Below are 21587 nucleotides of genomic sequence, written 5' to 3' on the forward strand. Positions count from 1 at the left end.
AGCCGATTAACTTGGAAATATTTTTCGAGTTTATCGTAAAATTTTGGCTCAGGAGGCATAAAATGGTTTACGCCTAGGATCATGTGTAAACAGGGCCGGCTCAACGAATTTGGGGGCCCTAGGGAAAAATTTTAAATGGGGCATTTTATTATAAATTAATATATATTTTTTCAATTAAAATTTATTTTTCTTACTTTTTGAGAGACAAAATTACTAATTAAATTTTTGCATTCAAGTTCCGCTAACATTTCCTTTTCAATTGATAATATAGCTAATCCACTTAATCTTTCCTGTGACATAGTTGATCTTAAATATGATTTTATTAATTTTAATTTTGAAAAACTTCTTTCTGCGGAAGCAACTGTAATAGGTATAGTTAGTAATATTCTGAAAGCAATACATGTATTTGGAAAATATTCTAGCCTTTTTATATAATTTAGTACATTAATTGGAGAGTTATCATTTATTTGCAAAACTTCTTTTAAAACTTTTAGCTTTGAATATAAATCAAAGCCATCAATATCAGAATAAGTTTCATGTGTAAGAAAACATTCAAGATTAAGACAATTTTTTTTCAAACTATCATCATCTAGTGATTTTAGTTTTTCAAAATTAAATAAAAACCCAAAAATATTTTCATATATTTGAAATTGTTCAAACCTACTTTCAATTGAAAAAATAGCTTGATCTACTATATATAAAAAATAATTAATTCTAAAATATTCTTCAGCGGATTGTGTTGTCTCATCATTGACATTCTCATCAAATTGTTTCTTCCTACGAATTATACGTTTTTCATGAAATATAGGCTCTATTTCCATTTTGCTTGCAATTTCTTTAGATGAATTCATAGCAGATGTAAATCCATCTTCTCTATATTTTTTTAAAAAAGACATGAGACCTTTTAATTGATCTATAGCAATATCAATATGCATGTCTTTCGATTGTAAATTTTTACTAATAGAGTTAACAGCAAATAATATATCATACCAAATAGTCACAGATAGCAAAAACTCAAAACTTTCAATCTCATATGTTGCTAAACAATCAGCTTCACTTTTTGTTTTGGGATCTTCACTTGTTTTTGCCAATTGTAACAAAGCATCTCTTATTTCTAGAACTTGAAATTTTATTGCTTTCACACTTTCAATTCGACTTTCCCAACGTGTTTGTGACAATGGCTTAAGAGTTAAACCTGTCACATTATCTTGTAAAATGTTCCATAATTTTGTGGAAGAAGAAAATAATGTGTATATTCGTTGTACTACTCCAAAAAAAGAAATAGCTTTAGGACAAGAATTAGCCATATCACACAGGACAAGGTTGAGATTATGACAACCACATGGTGTGTAAAATGCTTTAGGATTTATATCAAGAATTCTTTTTTGTACCCCTTGTTTTTTCCCTTTCATATTAGACCCATTATCATATCCTTGTCCACGTACATCATTAATATCAAGTTCAAGATTTTTTATTGCATTTATAATTTCATTGAAAAGACCTTTTCCAGAAGTATCATCTACCTTTAAAAATTCCACAAAATGTTCGTCTATTTTTATCAGACTTGTTGAAATATCCACACATCTTAGTATGAGAGTCATTTGTTCTTGATGACTTACATCGGGGGTACAATCAAGTATAATTGAAAAGTATTTTGCTTCTTTAATCTTTTTTATAATTTTACTTTTAATTTCATTTGCTAATAATTGTATCACTTCATTTTGTATATTATGTCCAAGATAATGATTATGGATTGCACCATTTTGAATACGTTGAACATGTTCTTGCATTATTGGATCAAATTCTGCAATCATTTCAATTATATTTAAAAAATTTCCGTTATTTTCTTGATAGATCTTTTCGTTTTTTCCTCGGAATGCCAAATTATTTTTACCAAGATTTTTTACCACCGCTATTATTCTTAATTACACTTTTTTCCAATGATCTTTCTCTTTCTTAATTTGTTCTTGGACATTTTTATCAATTGTTTTATTCTTCAATAATCTAAGTTCTAAATCAATCCAAGTATTCATATTAGTAATATGCTCATTAGTTGTTTCGTGATTTTTAAGAATAAAACTAATATTTTTCCAATCCTTAGTTCCTCCATTAGCTAGTTGATTTGTATTAGATTTTGAATTAAACAACTTGCAACAAAAACAAAATACTTTATCTAGGTCTTTTGAATACACTAACCATTTTCTATCATGTTTCTCTCCATTTGGTAATTTTCGAATATAATGCGTAGTAGAAAAATGTCTAGAGTTCTTATCTATAGGAAAGTTTAGATCATCAACTCTTATTGGACCATTTTCTACTAACAAATCTCTTAATTTTATATCAATAGTTTTCCATTGACTTGGATCAAAAATATTTGTAGGAATATAATTAGGTTGATCATTAATATTTTCACTCTCCTCTAAATTATTTTGAGCTTCATTATCAAGAATGGTGACATTACATGTTTGAACATTATCATGACCACCTTCATTATTATCATTTTGTTGTATATTTTCATTATCTTCTAACTCTTTTTGATGAATTTCTTCTTCATTTATGAAACTTTCACTCAAATTTTCTACAAGATTTTGTTTTTTACTAGTAATAAATTTGTCCATAGCTCCTTTTTGAGATTCAATTAGTTCTTCTCTTTGTCTTTTCTTTTTTAGTTTTTCATATCCGGATGGATATTTTCTAGTAGACATTTGTAATTAAAAAATATTTACAAATAAATGAAATACAATCTATAATAATAATAAAAATTACAATTTAACTAGAATAATATAAATTTAACGTATAAAACAATAGAACCTGGTTTATAAAAAGCACAATTGTAGCTTTACTTAATATGATCACTTTACACTTTAAACCTGCACAAAAAAATTAAAATTAATATTAATACAAAATAAATTATTCTAAATTTATAATTTTGTTGTCAATACTCTTCACTAACAAAATATGTAGAACTCAACTTGATTCACACATTCACTGATACTAAAAGTTCATCATGGCATCACACTAAAAAAATCTGATTTCTTAAAAAAAAAAAAAAAAAAAATCAAATATCAAAAAGCAAAAGGCAAAACGCGTAAGGCTTTCTCTGATTTCTTAAAAAAAAAAAAAAAATCAAAAATCAAAAAGCAAAAGGCAAAACGTGTAAGGCTTTCTCTGATTTCTTAAAAAAAAAAAAAAATCAAAAATCAAAAAACAAAAGGCAAAACGTGTAACTGTGTAAGGCTTTCTCTAGAAGCCACAGCCAGCTTATTTTCACTTTTTGTAAAGTGAAATCAATGGTCCGGATGAATTGATGCTTCTAGAGATATCTTTAAGGGCCCGGATCAACCTTTTAGAGAAATCTATTTCTCTTTTCACTTTTTGTAAAGGCAAATCCTTTAGTCTCTGTGTTTGTTCTCTCGCCGCAGCTGCTTGTGCTCTTTACTCAGCAGCAATGAGCAATAGCAGAGCTGAGCAAACTCCTCTTCAACAAAAAAAAAAACCCAGCAAACAATGAAGAAGACGAAAGAGGTAAAGGAGGAGAAAACAAAAAATGAACCTGAAATGAAGATCTGTGAACACATCAAGTCTATTGCCAACACCAATTGATGAGTAAGTCAACAAAAAAAAAAGTGTTTTTTGTTTTTTTGAATCAAGATGGAGACTGGAGAGAGTCAAAGAGTGGGCGATTTTTTTCTTCTTTCTGCCTTTTGTAATATTTTCTTTTACAAACCAAAGATTATTGCTTTTTGTAATCTTTTCTTCTGCAAGTTAAAGATTTGATGATGGGATTTCATGTCACTTCAATGTAAGTAACGGGCAATTTTTTTTTTTTCAAGATGAGAAACGGGTGTTTTGTGATCTTTTCTTCTGCAAGCTAAAGATATCATGTCACTTCAGTGAGAAACGACCCCTTTTTTTTTTTTTTTTTTTTTTTTTTTCTCCTCAAATGAGAAACGGGCCTCTTTTCTTCTGCTGCTGCAACCTAAAGATATGGTGACTTAAATGTGAGAAACGGTTTTTTTTTTTTTTTTCCTTCTTCAGATGAGAACACAATATTATATACTATGTTTTTTTTTTTTCATCATATGAGAACACAATATTATATACTATATATATATATATATATATTTTTTTTTTTTCAGATGAGAACACAATATTATATACTATATTATTGCTACTTGGGGGCCCTCTTACATGTGGGGGCCTTAGGCGACCGCCTAGCTCGCCTATAGGTTCAGCCGGCCCTGTGTGTAAAACAACTTACATTTCTTCTTCAACATCGCCTGAGCCCTCCCAACCTCACATATTGGGATTGGCTATAACGAGATTGGACTACTGATGACGAGATCGAACCGCCACAACTGAGATCGAACTGGTTCTTTCATGGTCCAACTGAGAGAGAGAGAGAGTCGCTGAAACCCACCCATGGCTAGAGGACCGCTGTAATCCACCACTCTCTTTGACTCTCAGTTTCATGCATTTTTTTTTTTTTTTGACATTCAGTGGATTTTGGGTATATTTTTTGAAATTATAGTGAATTTGTTTAGATTTTGTGGGTTATACTATTGGTATGGTAAATTTTGTCTTCATGAACATTTTTATTTTCTTTACAAGCCAAACACAACATTTACAATAATACAAGTAGATACTAGAAAACAAATTGTTTTCTCTACAATATTTTTAACTGAAAATATTTGGCAGTCAAAATATATTACATCAAAACAAATGCAGTCCAAAATTAGCAAAAAGATGACCTCAATTATCATTTTATATGAACATTCATCTCTACAATATTTCGAAGGACTACCATTTCTTGTGTTGTCCCTACGTATCATTTCTAACATAGAAAATATGTCTCCTTCCTAAATGTGATAGGGTGCTTTATAGGCACGGGACACTGGTCCAAATAGTCCCTACTATTTCTCATGTGAGATATATATATATATATATATATATATATATATTATATGTAACAAGGACCACCTCAAGCTAAAATTGGCTGTCGAGGGACTTATCGCTTTTCTACTTTAGTTCCATTCATTACTGATGAGACGGTATTATTTGTAGCTGTTGCATTCGTATCTCTCTTACATAAAGGTGGATAATATATTTATAGGGTCTATACCTAAGAGAGATGTTACATAAAACTATTAAACAAAATAATAATAAAAAGTCCGGTTAAAGAGAGTGCAATATGAGATTGTTTAATGTGAAAGGTAAATCAGTCTTTATATGCATCATTTCTTTTATAGCATATATTCTGTGAGAATAAAGATACAATGTATTTGATGCATGACATTCTTGTGCTTCCATGTAACAAATGCCACAGGTCCGCATCTGTCAAAATCCTGATTCCAAAATTTGTCGGTGACTAATGACAAGTCATGAATTAAGAAAACAACAAAATCAGCCACTCATTCTTGTCCACATAGTAAGTAAAAACAAACAAGTATATATGTGAGACTGAGTGCATACTTTTTGATAGGATGCTACAAGGAAAACCATGGACTCAATGAGGCTATGCTGTGTGTTGGTGGTATTGGTTGTGAGCCTGGTAAGATTTCCAGCATTGGTGGTGGGTGGTCTAAGATGTGATTTTCCCGCTATATACAACTTTGGAGACTCAAACTCAGACACAGGAGGCATTTCAGCAGCTTTATCAGAGATTCATACACCCAATGGTGAAACCTTCTTTGGACACCCTTCAGGAAGGGCTTGTGATGGTCGACTCATCATTGATTTTATAGGTAAGTAAGGTTGTAAAGCTTCCTCCTTTTTTGTTGCATCAATAAATTGCATGTAAATAGAAAGTTCATACAAATTGTACATGTTAATGTGCTATACTGTTACTAATCATTGTATTGTATTGTCTTGTCATGCTTCATAGCTATGATCATTGATCAATTCTAACATCTTAATGTTACAACTAGTCCTCCCAATTTAAAGGGGTTTAAGACTTAATTGAATTGAGTTGATCTGCTATATGTTAGTGCAGCTAAGGAGCTGAAGTTACCGTACCTGAGTGCATACTTGGACTCACTAGGTACAAATTTTAGGCATGGTGCAAATTTTGCAACAGGTGGTTCATCAATTCGCCCAGGTGGTTATAGTCCATTCCATCTTGGCATTCAAACATCCCAGTTCATACAATTCAAATCTCGTACAACTGCTCTATATAATCAACTCAGCCCCAACAGTAGTGAGTCTCTCTAGCCCTCTCTCACTGACTGGTTCTTGTGTGCTAAAGATGCTGGGAAACACAACATTTTGTGGGTACTAAACGCTTACTAACAATGAACATTGAATTGGTAAATTTTGGCACCAGGAGAGACCCCACTACTTAAAACACGGCTCTCAAGGCCTAAGGACTTCTCAAAGGCTATTTACACATTTGATATTGGACAGAACGATCTTGGTTTTGGTTTTCAACACACAACAATAGAAGAAGTTCGACTGTCCATTCCTAATATCTTAAGCCAGTGGTCCCAAGCAGTGCATGTAAGCAACTGATGATTATGCTAGAACAATATATGTACTAATTGATAATTCTAACATTTTTTAGGGCTCATGTTTTAGCTATTATACAAGGAAGGTGCAAGAGTATTTTGGGTACATAATACTGGCCCAATTGGTTGCTTGCCATATACTGTTATATACCAATCAAAGTCAGGTAATCTGGACCAGATTGGGTGTGTGAAGCCTCAGAATGAGGTAGCTCAGGAGTTCAACAGGCAGCTTAAGGACATGGTGTATCAGCTGAGGGCACAGCTTCCTAATGCAGCATTTACATATGTTGATGTGTATTCAGCTAAATATGCTCTCATTAGCAATGCAAAGAATGAAGGTAATCTTAATTTATTTTACAAACATAAGTGTGAGCTTTTATGCACTGCTTAAGACCTTTTATTTGGCCTGTTCGGATATGGCCACGTATGGGTGGCGGTGGGATAGTGATCCACTAAACATTGCAATATACTATGTTTCTAATCTTAGCTGTTTGGCGATGACAGGTTTTGTTGATCCATTTGAATTCTGCTGTGGGAGTTTCTATGGGTACCATATTAATTGTGGGCAGAGAGCCACAGTTAATGGAACAGTATATGGTAACCCATGCCACAATCCATCAATGCACATTAGCTGGGATGGCATACACTACTCTGATGCAGCTAACCTATGGATTGCAAAGAGAATTCTTAATGGTTCCTTATCTGATCCACCGGTTTCTATTGGGGAGGCTTGTTATCATCCAAACAATTCGTAAGCACATTGCAGTATGTTAATGACAGTTATTGCTCAATTTCTTAGAAATGGTTAGGAGTAAGATTTTCACAATCATAAATGTTGGTGATGTTGAACATGTAGCATTCATCAAGTGAGCCGTGTCTCAATCATTATGTCTTTCTGGACAATCTGGACATGTGTCAAACGTTTGCTCTTTGATAACTTGATGTTGCAATTAAGAAAACATTTAAGACTTCAATATGCTACAAATGGCTAGGTTTTCTATCCATATAACTTTGACTAGATTTTAATATACTACTTTTTCCATCCATCAATTTAGTTATTTGGTACCACAAAAAGCTACTTTATTTATTTTATCTTTCTTACTTTACAAAATACCCAATATCAGTAGTTTTATTTTAGCTTTCAATACAATAAAATAATATATCTACTCTAATAAACAATCATCACAATCATTATTGCAGTGGATTTGGCTTTCTATTTTTCTTTTAATCTGAACACACTAACACACAAATTTGTAATAAAAAAAAAAAAATCAAAAAATTCCAATTTGCAAAACCCATAAAACAACCCAACATATCAAATATAAAAACTAAAGAGAGCTGAGAGTCATTAGCTGAAAAGTAGCATGCAAGGGAGAGAGGCCAAAAAAAAAAAAAAGAAAAAAAAAGAAGAAAACAGCATGGAAGGGAGAAAGAGAGCCTGGAAGTGTAATAAAATAAAGGTAAAAATGTAAAACTGACCCTTTAATTTTTACATTTTTTCATTTTAGTTCTCTAACTTTCAGTTTTGTCAATTTAGTCTTCTAATTTTCAATTTTTGTCAATTCAAGGCTCCATTAGTGCTTCTGTTACTGTTGCCGTTAAACCCACTAAACGACGCCGTTTTGCATGTGGTTTTTTTTTTTTTTTTTTTAATTCGAAATTAAAAGAAAAATCCGAAAAAAAGAAGAAAAAGAAAGTTCACCAGTTCACGGCCATCGTCTAGAAGCTCGTGGAGTAGCTCGAATGCCGTCAACAAATACCTCTCCTCCAACAGAAAGTTCACCACGCAATTGCACAGCGAAGACCTCTCCACGTCCATCTCTCTCTCACTCTTGGTCCGGAGTGATAGATCCAAAACCCTAATATTATCTATCTCTCTCTATCGCCATTGAAGAAGGAAGAAGAAGCTTGTGTGCTAGTGCTAGATGAGATCTCCGTGGGCTTTGTAGTTTGTGCGTGAACGTGAACGAAAGCTCAGGTCGTTAGAGAAGAGAAGGTAGAGAAGAAAACCCTTAATGTATTCTTCTTCTTTTTTTTTTTTTTTTTTTTTTTTCTTTTTTTTTTTCAGATTTTTCTTTTAATTTCGAATTAAAAAAAAAAACCACATGCAAAACGGCATCGTTTAGTGGGTTTAACAGCAACAGTAACAGAAGCACTAACGGAGCTTTGAATTGACAAAAATTGAAAGTTAGAGGATTGAATTGACAAAATTAAAAATTAGAGGACTGAAATGAAAAAATGTGAAAGTTAGAGGGCCAATTTTACATTTTTGCCTAAAATAAAATTTTTTGCTTTAGTTTTTTTGCTACAGTGTACAGTTATAGATAGTTGTGCATTGTAGCAAGAAACTAAAATATTTTGGCTATGACACCACTATTGTAGCATGCTTTTTAATATTAGTGGTGCTAAAAATAGTAACAGGACTTTTTAGCATCATCAGTAGCAATGCAAAAGAATGAAGGTAAATCTTAATTTATTTTACAAACATAAGTGGGAGATTTATGCACTGCTTTCAAACTTTTTTTTTTCACCATATTCAAAGGACCACCATTTATAACTCAGAAAATATATGTTTCCTTCCTAAAATTGTGCACGCTTCAAGTAAATTAACTGTTGGCAACAGCTAATCATATTCATGCTTCAACGCTAGTTATAAAACACCAAAATTTTTAATACAGTTAAAAAAAAAAAAAAAAAATCCAGGTTGAGAATATGAAATTATTCGTTGTAATACTATGCTTCTACAGAAAATTTGAGCTTAGCCGTATAAAGTATAAACCCAAGCCCAACCCAAATCCTGGACCTGGAGGCCTAGTATTGTGCACTTCGGTTACAACTTACAATGGCAAACCAGCCCATAAAAATATAAAACCAACCAACGCCGGTTTCGGTTCAGTCGGTCCGCCTGTGTAGCGGCCTGGCTCACACTTCAGCGTCACTCGAATCTAGTTGAAACATGAAATTACTATTTGGGAGTACCAGCTAGCATTGGACCATGCTTCTGGAGATTAGCTTCTGTTTTAATGTTCAGGTGAAGATCATCAACTGTCCAAATGCGCTACAGAATGTTACAAAGCATCCCTAGTCCCTACTATTTCTCATTTGATAGATATATTACACGTAACAAGGACCACCTCAAGCTAAAATTAGTTGACAAGGGGCTTATCTCTTTTCTACTTGCTTAATTTGTTGCATTCCTTAATGGGATTGTATTATTATCTTATTTTTATCGGGGTCTACCTCGATGCGAGAGAGATGTTACATAGATATGTCAAACAAAATAAAATATGGTCTAGTTTAGAGAATGTAGCATCAATCTCTATAGTTGAAAAGATATCTCATGTATTGAATATATGCATTATATCACTTGTAGCATATAGGTTTCGCATTACTATAAACTTCATACACTGTGAGAAGAAAGATGTAATATATTTGATGAATAACATAATTATTGTTCCATATGTTTGTGCCACTTAACAAATGCCACAGGTCAAAATCTGTCAAATGCTGATTCCAAAATTTATCGGTGACTATGACAAAGTGAATTAAGAAAACAACTATAAAGATTGAAGGTCATCAAAAAAAAAGAAAACAACAAAATCTGCCACGCACTCTTGTCCTCATAGTGAAGTGAAAACAAACTAGTATGTGAGTGCACACTTTTTGATAGGACAATGTTGCTAGGAAAACCATGGACTCAGTGAGGGTATGCTGTGTGTTGGTGCTATTGATTGTGAGCTTGGTAAGACATCCAGCATTGGTGGTGGGTGGTGGTGGTCTACGAAGATGTGATTTTCCAGCTATATACAACTTTGGGGACTCAAACTCAGACACAGGAGGCATTTCAGCAGCTTTGTCAGAGATTCATGCACCTAATGGTGAAACCTTCTTTGGACACCCTTCAGGAAGGGCTTGTGATGGTCGACTCATCATTGATTTTATAGGTAACTAGAGTAGTAAAGCTTCCTACTTTTTTTGTTGAATCAATAAATTGAATGTAAATAGAAAGTTCATACAAATTTTACATGTCAACTAACCTGCCATACTTTTACTAATCATTGTATTGTCTTGTCATGCTTCATAGCTATGAACATTGATCAATTCTGACATCTTAATGTTACAACTAGCTCTCCCAATTTAATGGGGTTTAAGACTTAATTGAATTTAGTTGAGTTGCTATATTTTAATGCAGCTAAGGAGCTGAAGTTACCGTACCTGAGTGCATACTTGGACTCACTTGGTACAAATTTTAGGCATGGTGCAAATTTTGCAACAGGAGGTTCATCAATTCGTCCAGGTGGTTATAGTCCATTCCATCTCGGCATTCAAACATCCCAGTTCATACAATTCAAATCTCGTACAACTGCTCTATATAATCAACTCAGCCCCAACAGTAGTGAGTCTCTCTAGCCCTCTCTCACTGACTGGTTCTTGTGTGCTAAAGATGCTGGGAAACACAACATGTTGTGGGTACTAAACGCTTACTAACAATGAACATTGAATTGGTAAATTTTGGCACCAGGAGAGACCCCACTACTTAAAACACGGCTCTCAAGGCCTAAGGACTTCTCAAAGGCTATTTACACATTTGATATTGGACAGAACGATCTTGGTTTTGGTTTTCAATACACAACAATAGAAGAAGTTCGACTGTCCATTCCTAATATCTTAAGCCAGTTGTCCCAAGCAGTGCATGTAAGCAACTGATGAGTGTGATTGAACAACTTATGTACTAATTGATAATTCTAACATTTTTTATGGCTCATGTTTTAGCTATTATACAAGGAAGGTGCAAGAGTATTTTGGGTACATAATACTGGCCCAATTGGTTGCTTGCCATATGGTGTTATGTACCAATCAAAGTCCGGTAATCTGGACCAGATTGGGTGTGTGAAGCCTCAGAATAATGTAGCTCAGGAGTTTAACAGGCAGCTTAAAGACATGGTATTTCAGCTGAGGGCACAGCTTCCTAACGCAGCATTTACATATGTTGATGTGTTTTCAGCTAAATATGATCTCATTAGCAATGCAAAGAATGAAGGTAGTCTTAATTTATTATACAAACATAAGGGAGCTTTATGCATTGTTTACGACCTTTTATTTGGCCTGTTCGGATATGGCAACATTAAAATGGGTGGCTGTGGGATAGTGATCCACTACACATTGCACATATAATGATTATAATCTTAAATTTTTGCTGATGACAGGTTTTGTTGATCCATTTGAGTTCTGCTGTGGGAGTTTCTATGGGTACCATATTGATTGTGGGAAGAAAGCCACAGTTAATGGAACAATATATGGTAACCCATGCCACAATCCATCAATGCACATTAGCTGGGATGGCATACACTACTCTGATGCTGCTAACCTATGGATTGCAAAGAGAATTCTCAATAGTTCCTTATCTGATCCACCAGTTTCAATTGGGGAGGCTTGTTATCATCCAAATCATTTGTAAACACATTGCAGTATGTTAATGACAGTTGCTCAATTTCTTAGAAATGGTTAGGAGTAAGATTTTCACCGTCATGAATGTTGGTGATGTTGAACATGTAGCATTCATCAAGTGAGCTATGTCTCAATCATTATCGTGTATCTTTCTGGACAATCTGGATATGTTGTGTTAAACTTTTGCTCTTCGATAACTTAATGTTGCAGTTAAGGAAACATTTAAGACTTCTAATATGCTACAAATGGCTAGGTTTTCCATCCATATAAGTTTGACTAGATTTTAAAATTTTAATATACTTCTTTCACCTTTTTTTTTTTCCTTGTTTTAAAAAAAATATTATATATATATATATTTAACTGTTTCATTCTATTTTGTGCTAAAATTAGTTGACTAGTTGAGATTGGTATAACATAAATTTTTTATAATCCTATCAATATCACTTACATTATTTTTATTGTACACCAATTACAACACGTCACCTTAACAGTTGAGAATTACAACACGTCACCTTAACAGTTGAGAATAATTGTGTATTTTTTTTTTGGTGGTCCATAGACTTTTTGAAACTTTGAAAGCATCTCTTCCACTATTAGAGCAAGTTAAAAAAGCTGCATTTTTAGGACCAAAGGGAAGGGCAAGGATGCTTATGTATGGCATTTAATTTTAGTTAATCTCTACAAGTTGGGTCCCTTTTAGTCATGGGATGAGGGAATGTTTACAGATGTTCTTTCACCTCAGGACAATTGCAGTCCAACTACAACCATAAATGTTTAAAGTCTGGAAGTAATTTTTGAGAATTGAATGTGGTATTCTGGTATTGGTAATAGATTCACCTAATTGCATAAATCCAGCAAGCTTAGCTACTGCATGATGGTTGTAGTCTGCTGGATTTATGCAATTAGCTAAGCTTGCTGGATTTATGCAATTAGGCAAAATCATGCACTAATTGCATTGGCCTAAGCTTCAATATATTGCTGCCAAAATATGCAGATACACTATCAATATCAGAATCATTTTAGTCATTTATGAATCAAAACTTGCAACCAGTCTACTGAACTTGCAAGCAGCTATAAATTTAACCCTCCTATTAGGTTATAGGATTGAGATATGGTGCCATACAATTGCACTATAATGTATAATGGCTAAATTTGAAAGTTAAAAAACTTATTTTTAATCTCAACCTTTGGATAAAAATGTTAACTTTTAACTTTTATTTTTTATTTTTTTTATTTATCATTTTAACTTCTCAACTTTTTCCTCTCACAATTTCATGGCGGTGCAATAGCCCAAATCCCAAGTTCTCTAAACTAACACTAACAATTAGCTACAATTAAACCCTACATAACGTGTTTTTATTTCAAAACTAAGATAAATTAAATTAAATTAAATTCGAGGGACCAAAGCAATAGCAATTTGAAAATTCAGGGGTAAATGGCAAGTTTTAAAATTTGAGAAATCAGAGGACGACAACAACAAAGTTAGAGAGACTAAAATGTATCTTTGCTAAAAGTCTTATTCTTCTTCTTAAATGGTACAATTTCTTGATGGTCATCATTATCAATTCCATATCATCACCTAAAAGAAGAAGAAGAAAAAAAAGGGTCCACATGCATACTAGTTGGACTTGCGTGCCAATTGCCATCCATGAAAAATTCAATTTCAAAGAAAGATGCATAAAATAACTTTGCTCTAGGGGCTTGTGCCACATGACAAATGTCAAAGTGAAAGCCAACTATTATGTGAATGCACACTTTTTGATGGGATGTTGCTGGGAAAAGCATGGATTCAATGAAGCTATGCTGTGTTTTGGTGCTCTTGGTTGTAGGCTTGGCAAGATTACCAGCATTGGTGTGGGGTGGTAATGGTGTACGAAGATGTGATTTCCCAGCTATATACAACTTTGGGGACTCAAACTCGGACACAGGAGGCATTTCATCTGCAGCTTTGAAAGAGGTTCCTACACGGCTACACCCAATGGTGAAACCTTCTTTGGTCACCCTTCAGGAAGGTTTTGTGATGGCCGACTCATCATAGATTTTTTAGGTAAGTAGGTTAGTAATCATCAATAATTTCATGCAAATAGAAATTTCATACAAATTGTTCCTGTTGCCTAATGTGCTATGCTTTTACTAATCATTGCAGTGTCCTGTCATGCTTCAATCATAGCTATCATAATTTATGACAGGTAAATGTTACAGCTAGTCCTCCCAATAATTAAGAATTCATTGAATTGAGTTGAGTTGTTATGTGTTAGTGCGGGCCGCGGCTCAGGAGCTGAAGTTACCATTCCTGACTGTGCAGACATGGACTCACTCGGTACGAATTTTTGGCATGGTGCAAATTTTGCAACAGGAGGTTCATCAATTCTTCCAGGTGGTTATAGTCCATTCCATCTTGGCATTCAAATATCCCAGTTCAAACAATTCAAATCTCGTACAACAGCTCTATATAGTCAACTCAGGGCCAACAGCGAGTCTCTCTAGCCCTCTCTCACTGACTGGGTCTAGTGATCCTTGGAATTGGAAACAACATTTTGTGGGTAATAAATGCTTATTTAATAACTAGTCGCAGACTCACGTGATGTGTGAGAATAAATAATTATTTTGTATTGTAATAATTTTTTCTTTAAAATTTGTTGAAGATAATTTGTTCTTAAAAAAATTTAAACAATTTCTATTTGGTCCAATTAGGTCCACTTTTGTCCAATTAGGTCTACTTCGGTCCACTTGGTCAATTTTGATCCCCTTCAGTTCATTTTAGACTAATTGAGCCTTCAGTTGATTCTTTTTGTAGGTTTTCTTTCTAAGTTTAGCTCAAAATTTCTTTTTTTTTTTCTTCTTAATTTTTGGGTTGGAAAGTATGAAATTTTATTATATTTGGGCCAAACTCTTTAGTTTTGAGTTAAAAAATAAAAATAAAAAAACTAAAATAGACATGAGAAATTAGAAATATGAGCCCAAAAATGCAATAAAAATGATAAATATTCAAGTCTTATTCAGTCCACATTGGTTCTATTCGGTCCAATTTGGTCATATTTGGTCCATATGGTGGTAATCGTTCTATTCAGTCCTATTTAGTCCATTCTGTCCACTAAAGTTATATTCAATCCATTAGGTCTTATTCAGTCTGCTTTGGTCTCATTCAGTCTATTCGGTCCACATTGGTCCTATTCTGTCAATTTTGCTCCTATTCAGTCCATTCTGTTTATTCCGGTCTTATTCGGTCTATTCTGTCCACTTTGGTTCTATTTGGTCCTATTTAGTCCATTTTATCCACTTTGGTCCACTTCAGTCCTATTAGGGCCATTCGGTATACTTTAGTTCTATTCGGTCCATTTTGACCATTTCTGTTCCATATGCTTCATATTGGTCCTTTTCGGTCCAGTATGTCCACTTCAGTCTAATTTGGTTCTGTTTGGTCCATTCCATGTACTTTGGTCCTATTCGGTCCACTTCGATCCTATTATGTTAAATGCCAATCAAAGGCAGGTAATCTAGACCAGATTGGGTGTGTGAAGCATTGGAATGAGGTAGCTAAGGACAAGGTGTTTCAGCTAAGGGCACAGCTTCCTAATGCAAGATTTACTTATGTTGATGTGCACTCAGCTAAATCTGCTCTTGTTAGCAATGCAAAGAATGAAGGTAATCTTAATTTATTATACAACATTTAATTGAACTTTTGGTCACATTAAAATGGGTGGCTGTGGAATAATGATCCACTAAACATTGCATATATAATGATTCTAATCCTAACTGTTTGGTGATGGAAGGTTTTGTTGATCCATTTGAGTTTTGCTGTGGGAGTTTCTATGGGTACCACCATATTATGTGTGGGAAGAAAGCCACAGTTAATGGAACAATTTATGGTAACCCCTGTGACAATCCATCAATGCACATTAGCTGGGATGGCATACACTACTCTGAGGCAGCTAACCTATGGATTGTAAAGTGAATTCTTGATGATTCCTTATCATCCCAATGATTTGTAAGCACATTGCAGTTTGCTAATGACTGCTGCTCAGTTTCTTGAAATTTTAGCCATATAAATGTTGGCCATGTTGAACATGTATCATTCATCAATTGAGCTGTGTCTCAATCATTATCAAGTATCTGTCTGAACTCTTTGGATATGTTGTGTCAAACGTTAAGAAAACATTTAAGACTTCTAACATGCTACAAATGGCTAGGTTTTCCATCCATGTAAGTTTTGACTAGATTTTAATAAACTTTGAGAGAGAACCTTGAGATCCAAAAGATTTCACAATTCAATGAGCTGACCAGTTATTATTAGTGCAACATCACTTATATGTAGTCTTATCACTATCACTAACATTACTTTTATTATACACCAATCATAACATGTCACCTCAAAAGTTATGAATTATTTATTTATTTTTGTGTTTTTTTTTTTTTTTTTTGGGTCTTTAGACTTAAATGAAACTTTGAAAGCATCTGTTCTACCATGAAGAGCAAGTGAAAGAAGCGTTATTGTTGGGAAGTTCTCCATCAGAAATTACTTTCAAGAAAAGGAAAGGGCAAGGATGCTTATATATGTGCCATTGAATTTTAGTTAATCTCTACAAGTTGGGTGCCTTTTAGTCACAGGATGGTAATGTTTACGGATTTCTTTCACCTCAAGACAGTTGTAGCCCAACTACAACCACAAATGTTTAAAATTTGAAGCAATATTTAAAAAATTGAATGTGTTATTGGTAATAGAGCCGTGGAATGGCGTGTAATAACTAAGAAGTGTTATATAACGGTTTGTGGGCGTTGAGATAGTGAAATTTTGCCTAACAAGAAGCTGGATTACATTGCTATAACTGCCTTCAACTTCAATTACAGGACTGTGACCGATATTGACCAATGTCTGCCATGAATTTCTGAAATTTATTATTAATATGTAAATAAGAATTTTGTTTTATTTTTTACAATAAAATTTTAAAATTAGTGTGTTGTCCAATTTGATGTCAATGAAGTAAGAAAATAATAGCCTTGAGCATATTGCCATTGCGTAGACCTTGAAGACATGAAACAGAAAAGGGCAAAAAAAAAAAAAAAGAAGAAATCTTTAAACTTATAAGCAAGTGTAGAATTATGGCCCTTTGAATCTTTGATGTTATAATTTTTGTATTATTCTGTGACTTTTTGAGGCGTTAGGCATTGTCCCAACCATTATACATGACATGAAACATAGCGAAACGAAACTTCTTAAAAAATTAGGACATGACATAGAGATATTAGCCTTAAAATTGGCCATTGCATAGACTTCAAGGATTGATTTGTTACTTTTGAAACTATATGGATTAATATGTTATATTATTGAAATAATAGGGTTTAAAATGTAATTTTTTTGGGCTATTGAGGAGTTTAGTTTGTATTTTTTTTTTTTTTTTTTTTTGAGAAGATTTTAGTTTGTATTTGATCTGGATTATAACCTGACCTAGTAGAGGAGTAATACTTAAGGATAGATTTTCAAAGGTTTAGTTCATGACCCAAACCAAAGTAATATTTTTAAGCTTGCTTTGTAAGCTTGAACTCACACATCTTTGTCTTTTACTATTTATTGACTTACTTTACATCAAACTTTTAATATTGAAACTCCTTCCCCAAGGTTATATTATGCAAAAACTAGGGCGATGCACAGGTAATGTTGTAGTGTTTATGTAAAATGATTTTGAAAACTAAAAAAAAAAACTACGAACATGGATAACTAAAAAAAAAAACTCTAAAACCAAATTCATAATTCATTATTGCACCTAAATCCTAGACAAAACTAAAAAGAACCACCGAAAGTCACTTCAAAATCATAGTGATAGCTTAATTATGCTCTTCATTTGGATAAGTATGTCTGTTGAAGAGCCAAACTGAATCGGCAGCAACGGCTTCATTATCGTCGTTACGGTGCCAAGTATAGTGGGCATGAGTGCTATTTTTTATCTCGAGAATTGCATGCCCAAAGCTTGCTTCTCTATATGCAGAATAACTTGGTTGTGGATCAACAAAACTGCACAAAAAATAATCATGTATAAAATAAGTGCTGCTACTTAGTTTTATTTTAGTGGGTGATAGAAATCATTTTTAAGACTAAATGAATGAGACTCACCCAGAAGCAAGGCCTTCAATGTTACCTCCATCACCAATAGTTATGTACACTGGTGCAGAAGGGTCCTTTACCGGGGTGCTCACTCCATTTGTTATGTTGTACTTCACATTCGATATGCGCTCCTACAATACATTAGAATGACTTAGAAAATTGAATCATTGATTGACACAAATCTACTAAATGTAAATTAGAACAACTCACCGAGCGTTCATAGGAATGAACATGACCAGCAAATACTAGATCAACTTTGTGTTGAACAAACCAAGGTTCAAATGTCACTCTCATGGCTTCCCCTTCCATGTAATGGTAGCTGTTGCTATTATACCATGGTGAGTGCAGAAGAACAATTAGCCATGGGGTTTCAGCTCTATTAACCTTTGAGAGCTCTTTTTCAAGCCAAGTGTATTGAGGAGTGTATTTGGCTGTAAAACAAGATATATATATATATATATATATATACCATCAATATCAAACTGCTTTATTTCAATAATTTTATCACTTTGTAGGTGATATCATATACAAATTGGAGGAAAATTTCTCACCAAATGCAGAGTATGAAGACAAGACAATGATGTGTGCAGATGCTCGCCTAATGGAATACCAAAGTGGCGACGTACTCTGTGATTCCTGATAGGGTGTATAGTACCTATGCAAATACGGCTTGAAAGGAACATTTTCTTCCTGAAAAATTACATGAACAGGAACCATCATTAGTACCATGAACAATCAACAATTAAAACCAAGATTATCTATATATTAGAAGGCAAACAGTGATAAAGCTCTTACAATCTGTGGCGCAAAATCAAGCTCATGATTGCCAGCAGCCCAAATCCATGGTTGATATGCAGTACTCTTTTCTACGAATCGGCCCCATTCATCCCATCTCTCATTGTCATGGTTTGGGTGATCATCAGCATAAGAAAGATCTCCCACAAACAGCATAGCTTGGGCTTTTGGATTGGCCATATAATGCTTTAATGTCTCATAAGAGTCAAATGTTTGTCCCAAATCACCTGCACAATACACCATACACGTTACATCTTATAGCTAGCTAGCACTAAAGACCAACAATACAATTCATAGCATGTAATTTTTGGTACTGACCGATAACGCCAAATGTGTATGGAACATCTGGCCCTATTTTTGGTGGAGTTGTGAAATGAAATTGACGAGCTGAATTGCCTTGCCCGATCTCATAAAAGTATTTAGTGTCATACTGAGGAACAAGAATATAATCAAAATCATGTCAATTCCCCAAGCACTACTACAAGTATGGCCTAAAATGAATCTATCTTGCTTAAGCAATGTAAAGTAAGTAACATTTGCTGCCATAGGCAATGTCAAAGTAAATCTAATCCACCAAGACTGATGAATTGGTTTTTCAATGGGAAAAATAAATATAAATTCATATAAATACATTAGAAACACAATGCATGTATAGTATCCAAACATACTAAGACTTGAAAATCAATCACTTACTTCCAATCCTTTAATGGTAGCATGGTGAATGTAGCCTGAGTTATAATTATAGTATTTGTAAGTAGTGATTACAGAATGAACTGTATGCTTATGCTTGTGCTTGCCCTCTGCACCTGCAGCCCAATAAGACACAACATCTGGGTGTTTCATAACTGGTGTCACCCATGAAATGATCACACCTCGCCCATCATAATCTCCTTGAGTTATATGAACCTTCACGTATATAAAATCTTTTAGCTAACAAAATCTTAAAGGCACACCACATATAATTACATAAATATGATTTTTATTTCAAATTTTAAATATGAATATATATATATATATATATATATATATTTCAATGCATGAAGAAGCTTTTTGATTGCTAAAAAAACATGAAAAATCAATAATAAAACATGAAAAAAGTTTATGATAATACCTGCTCTGGTGCATTGAAACCTGGAGGAGAAGGAAAAGTATCTTTTGGCAAGTCATCAGAGGCGTATAGTTTCCTAACATAAGGGCTTGTTTTCCCTCCATTGCACAAACCAATATACAGCAACACAAACACCATTGCTACCATCCACAGTGCACCCATATTTTTGGAATGCATATTTGGGTTAGAGAGAGTGCAAGTTACGTGAACAGTGTATGTGTTGTAGAGCAAGGTATACGTGAATATGTATATATATATATATATATATATATGATTATATAGAGCAAGTTCGAATAGTAGATGACTAAGGACTCTAAAGTTTAGGAGTCAGAGATAACTGATAAGATTTTAAACTTTTCGAATTTGATAAGGAGATCACTTCCAAAATCTCTAATACAGTTTGGAAATTGATTATGATGAGTTGTGAATTGGATCTCTTCAGAATTTTTTTTCTTCTTAGAAAGTATCTCTTCCGAATATTGTTTTGCTCTGTTTTTATTTCTTTTGATTTTTTTTTTATAGTTTTTTTTTTTTGGTTGGACTATAACGGTTGGCCTAAATTTCTAATCTTGCTATGTAAACAATAAAATTATGGCACATAAAAAAAAATTATGACATATAATAAGTAAAATATATATATATATATATATATATATAACCAAAACCTTTGAAACTCTCATAATTTTCTACGTCAACATAATATTTAAATAAAATTGTCATTTTATTTAAATAAAATTATTTTTGTTTTGTTCAAACTTAACAAGGAGTGAAACTCTATCTCTCTAACAAATCCAACTTAAACTCAAACTCATCATCAATTTTTTAAAACAACTATATATATATATATATATATATATATATAACCGAAACTTTTGAAACTCTCACAATTTTCTACGTCAGCATAATATTTAAATAAAATTATCATTTTATTTAAATAAAATTATTTTTGTTTAGTCCAAATTTAACAAGGAGTGAAACTCTATCTCTCTAATAAATTCAACTTAAACTCAAACTCATCATTTTTTTTAAACAAAATTATTTTTATTTAATACAAACTTAACAAGGAGTGAAACTCTATCTTTCTAACAAGTCTGATTTAAATTCAAATTCATACGTTGATAATTTATCTCAAAATTTGAAAGGTTAATCATGAACACTATAAAAGCAATGTAAACACCAATATATATATATATATATATATATATATAAAGCCGAGTAAAAGTATGAGCTTTTTTTTATGTTATTTTCTTCTCCTCTACTTTGTAAAAAAAAAAATATATTTTATGGTTTTTCATGTATTTTTTTTAAAAAATAATTTTTGTATATGAATCACCAAACTCTAGTTAGCCATTTTTTACAAGATAAAAAAGCTTACAATAATTGAAATTATTATTTTAAATGTAACCCATTTTTCTTTTATATTTCTCTATTGTTTAGTTATATATATATATATATATATATATTTTTTTTTTTTTGTTTCAATAATTTTTAAGTCGTGAATCATCTGAGTCTTTAATATTTTTTGGTCTTTTAGAAGTTTTAATATTTGAATTTTTGAGTTATTTTTTTGTAGTATCTAAAATTGTCTGACAATTTTTTTGTAAACCATTACACGTTCAAGCAATGGCTTCTT

At 32.9% G+C, this 21587-nt stretch overlaps 3 protein-coding genes, 1 long non-coding RNA gene and 1 pseudogene across 4 annotated transcripts; 3 read left to right on the forward strand and 2 right to left on the reverse strand.

The window, feature by feature from the left end:
- Positions 1 to 5456: 5456 nt before the first annotated feature.
- On the forward strand, positions 5457 to 7477 carry LOC126714887 (GDSL esterase/lipase At3g27950-like). Its single transcript, XM_050415296.1, has 5 exons — positions 5457 to 5744; positions 5993 to 6196; positions 6323 to 6495; positions 6574 to 6841; positions 7008 to 7477. Exons 1-5 carry the CDS (start codon positions 5501 to 5503, stop codon positions 7256 to 7258), a joined length of 1140 nt encoding a protein of 379 aa, XP_050271253.1. The 5' UTR covers positions 5457 to 5500; the 3' UTR covers positions 7259 to 7477.
- LOC126714889 (uncharacterized) lies at positions 5991 to 12014 on the reverse strand. The gene is made up of 2 exons (XR_007651702.1): positions 11872 to 12014; positions 5991 to 7168 (listed from the first exon to the last, which is right to left on the reverse strand). It is a non-coding gene; the product is annotated as an uncharacterized LOC126714889 (long non-coding RNA).
- On the forward strand, positions 9940 to 12125 carry LOC126714888 (GDSL esterase/lipase At3g27950-like). Its single transcript, XM_050415297.1, has 5 exons — positions 9940 to 10447; positions 10696 to 10899; positions 11026 to 11198; positions 11277 to 11544; positions 11711 to 12125. Exons 1-5 carry the CDS (start codon positions 10195 to 10197, stop codon positions 11959 to 11961), a joined length of 1149 nt encoding a protein of 382 aa, XP_050271254.1. The 5' UTR covers positions 9940 to 10194; the 3' UTR covers positions 11962 to 12125.
- Positions 12126 to 13734: 1609 nt separating this feature from the next.
- LOC126702792 (GDSL esterase/lipase At5g14450-like) lies at positions 13735 to 15906 on the forward strand (annotated as a pseudogene).
- Positions 15907 to 17683: 1777 nt separating this feature from the next.
- Positions 17684 to 20143, reverse strand: LOC126707118 (purple acid phosphatase 5-like). The gene is made up of 8 exons (XM_050406719.1): positions 19958 to 20143; positions 19540 to 19752; positions 19165 to 19276; positions 18847 to 19073; positions 18603 to 18741; positions 18262 to 18482; positions 18061 to 18182; positions 17684 to 17961 (listed from the first exon to the last, which is right to left on the reverse strand). Exons 1-8 carry the CDS (start codon positions 20129 to 20131, stop codon positions 17775 to 17777), a joined length of 1395 nt encoding a protein of 464 aa, XP_050262676.1. The 5' UTR covers positions 20132 to 20143; the 3' UTR covers positions 17684 to 17774.
- Between the last annotated feature and the right edge of the window lie 1444 nt (positions 20144 to 21587).

Source organism: Quercus robur, chromosome 2 (assembly GCF_932294415.1).
Source record: "Quercus robur chromosome 2, dhQueRobu3.1, whole genome shotgun sequence".
Lineage (NCBI taxonomy): Eukaryota > Viridiplantae > Streptophyta > Magnoliopsida > Fagales > Fagaceae > Quercus > Quercus robur.

What these genes read in the sequence shown, in the direction of transcription:
- LOC126714887 (XM_050415296.1), top strand. Translation starts at nt 5,501, where the DNA reads ATGGACTCAATGAGGCTATGCTGTGTGTTGGTGGTATTGGTTGTGAGC. An exon ending in TCAACTCAGCCCCAACAGTA is followed by an intron (nt 6,197 to 6,322) that starts GTGAGTCTCTCT and finishes TTTTGGCACCAG; the next exon opens with GAGAGACCCCACTACTTAAA. An exon ending in TAGCAATGCAAAGAATGAAG is followed by an intron (nt 6,842 to 7,007) that starts GTAATCTTAATT and finishes TGGCGATGACAG; the next exon opens with GTTTTGTTGATCCATTTGAA.
- LOC126714888 (XM_050415297.1), top strand. Translation starts at nt 10,195, where the DNA reads ATGGACTCAGTGAGGGTATGCTGTGTGTTGGTGCTATTGATTGTGAGC. An exon ending in ACTCATCATTGATTTTATAG is followed by an intron (nt 10,448 to 10,695) that starts GTAACTAGAGTA and finishes ATTTTAATGCAG; the next exon opens with CTAAGGAGCTGAAGTTACCG. An exon ending in AGTTGTCCCAAGCAGTGCAT is followed by an intron (nt 11,199 to 11,276) that starts GTAAGCAACTGA and finishes CTCATGTTTTAG; the next exon opens with CTATTATACAAGGAAGGTGC.
- LOC126707118 (XM_050406719.1), bottom strand. Translation starts at nt 20,131, where the DNA reads ATGCATTCCAAAAATATGGGTGCACTGTGGATGGTAGCAATGGTGTTT. An exon ending in GTCTTCATACTCTGCATTTG is followed by an intron (nt 18,483 to 18,602) that starts GTGAGAAATTTT and finishes CTTGTTTTACAG; the next exon opens with CCAAATACACTCCTCAATAC. An exon ending in TTCATTCCTATGAACGCTCG is followed by an intron (nt 18,183 to 18,261) that starts GTGAGTTGTTCT and finishes AATGTATTGTAG; the next exon opens with GAGCGCATATCGAATGTGAA.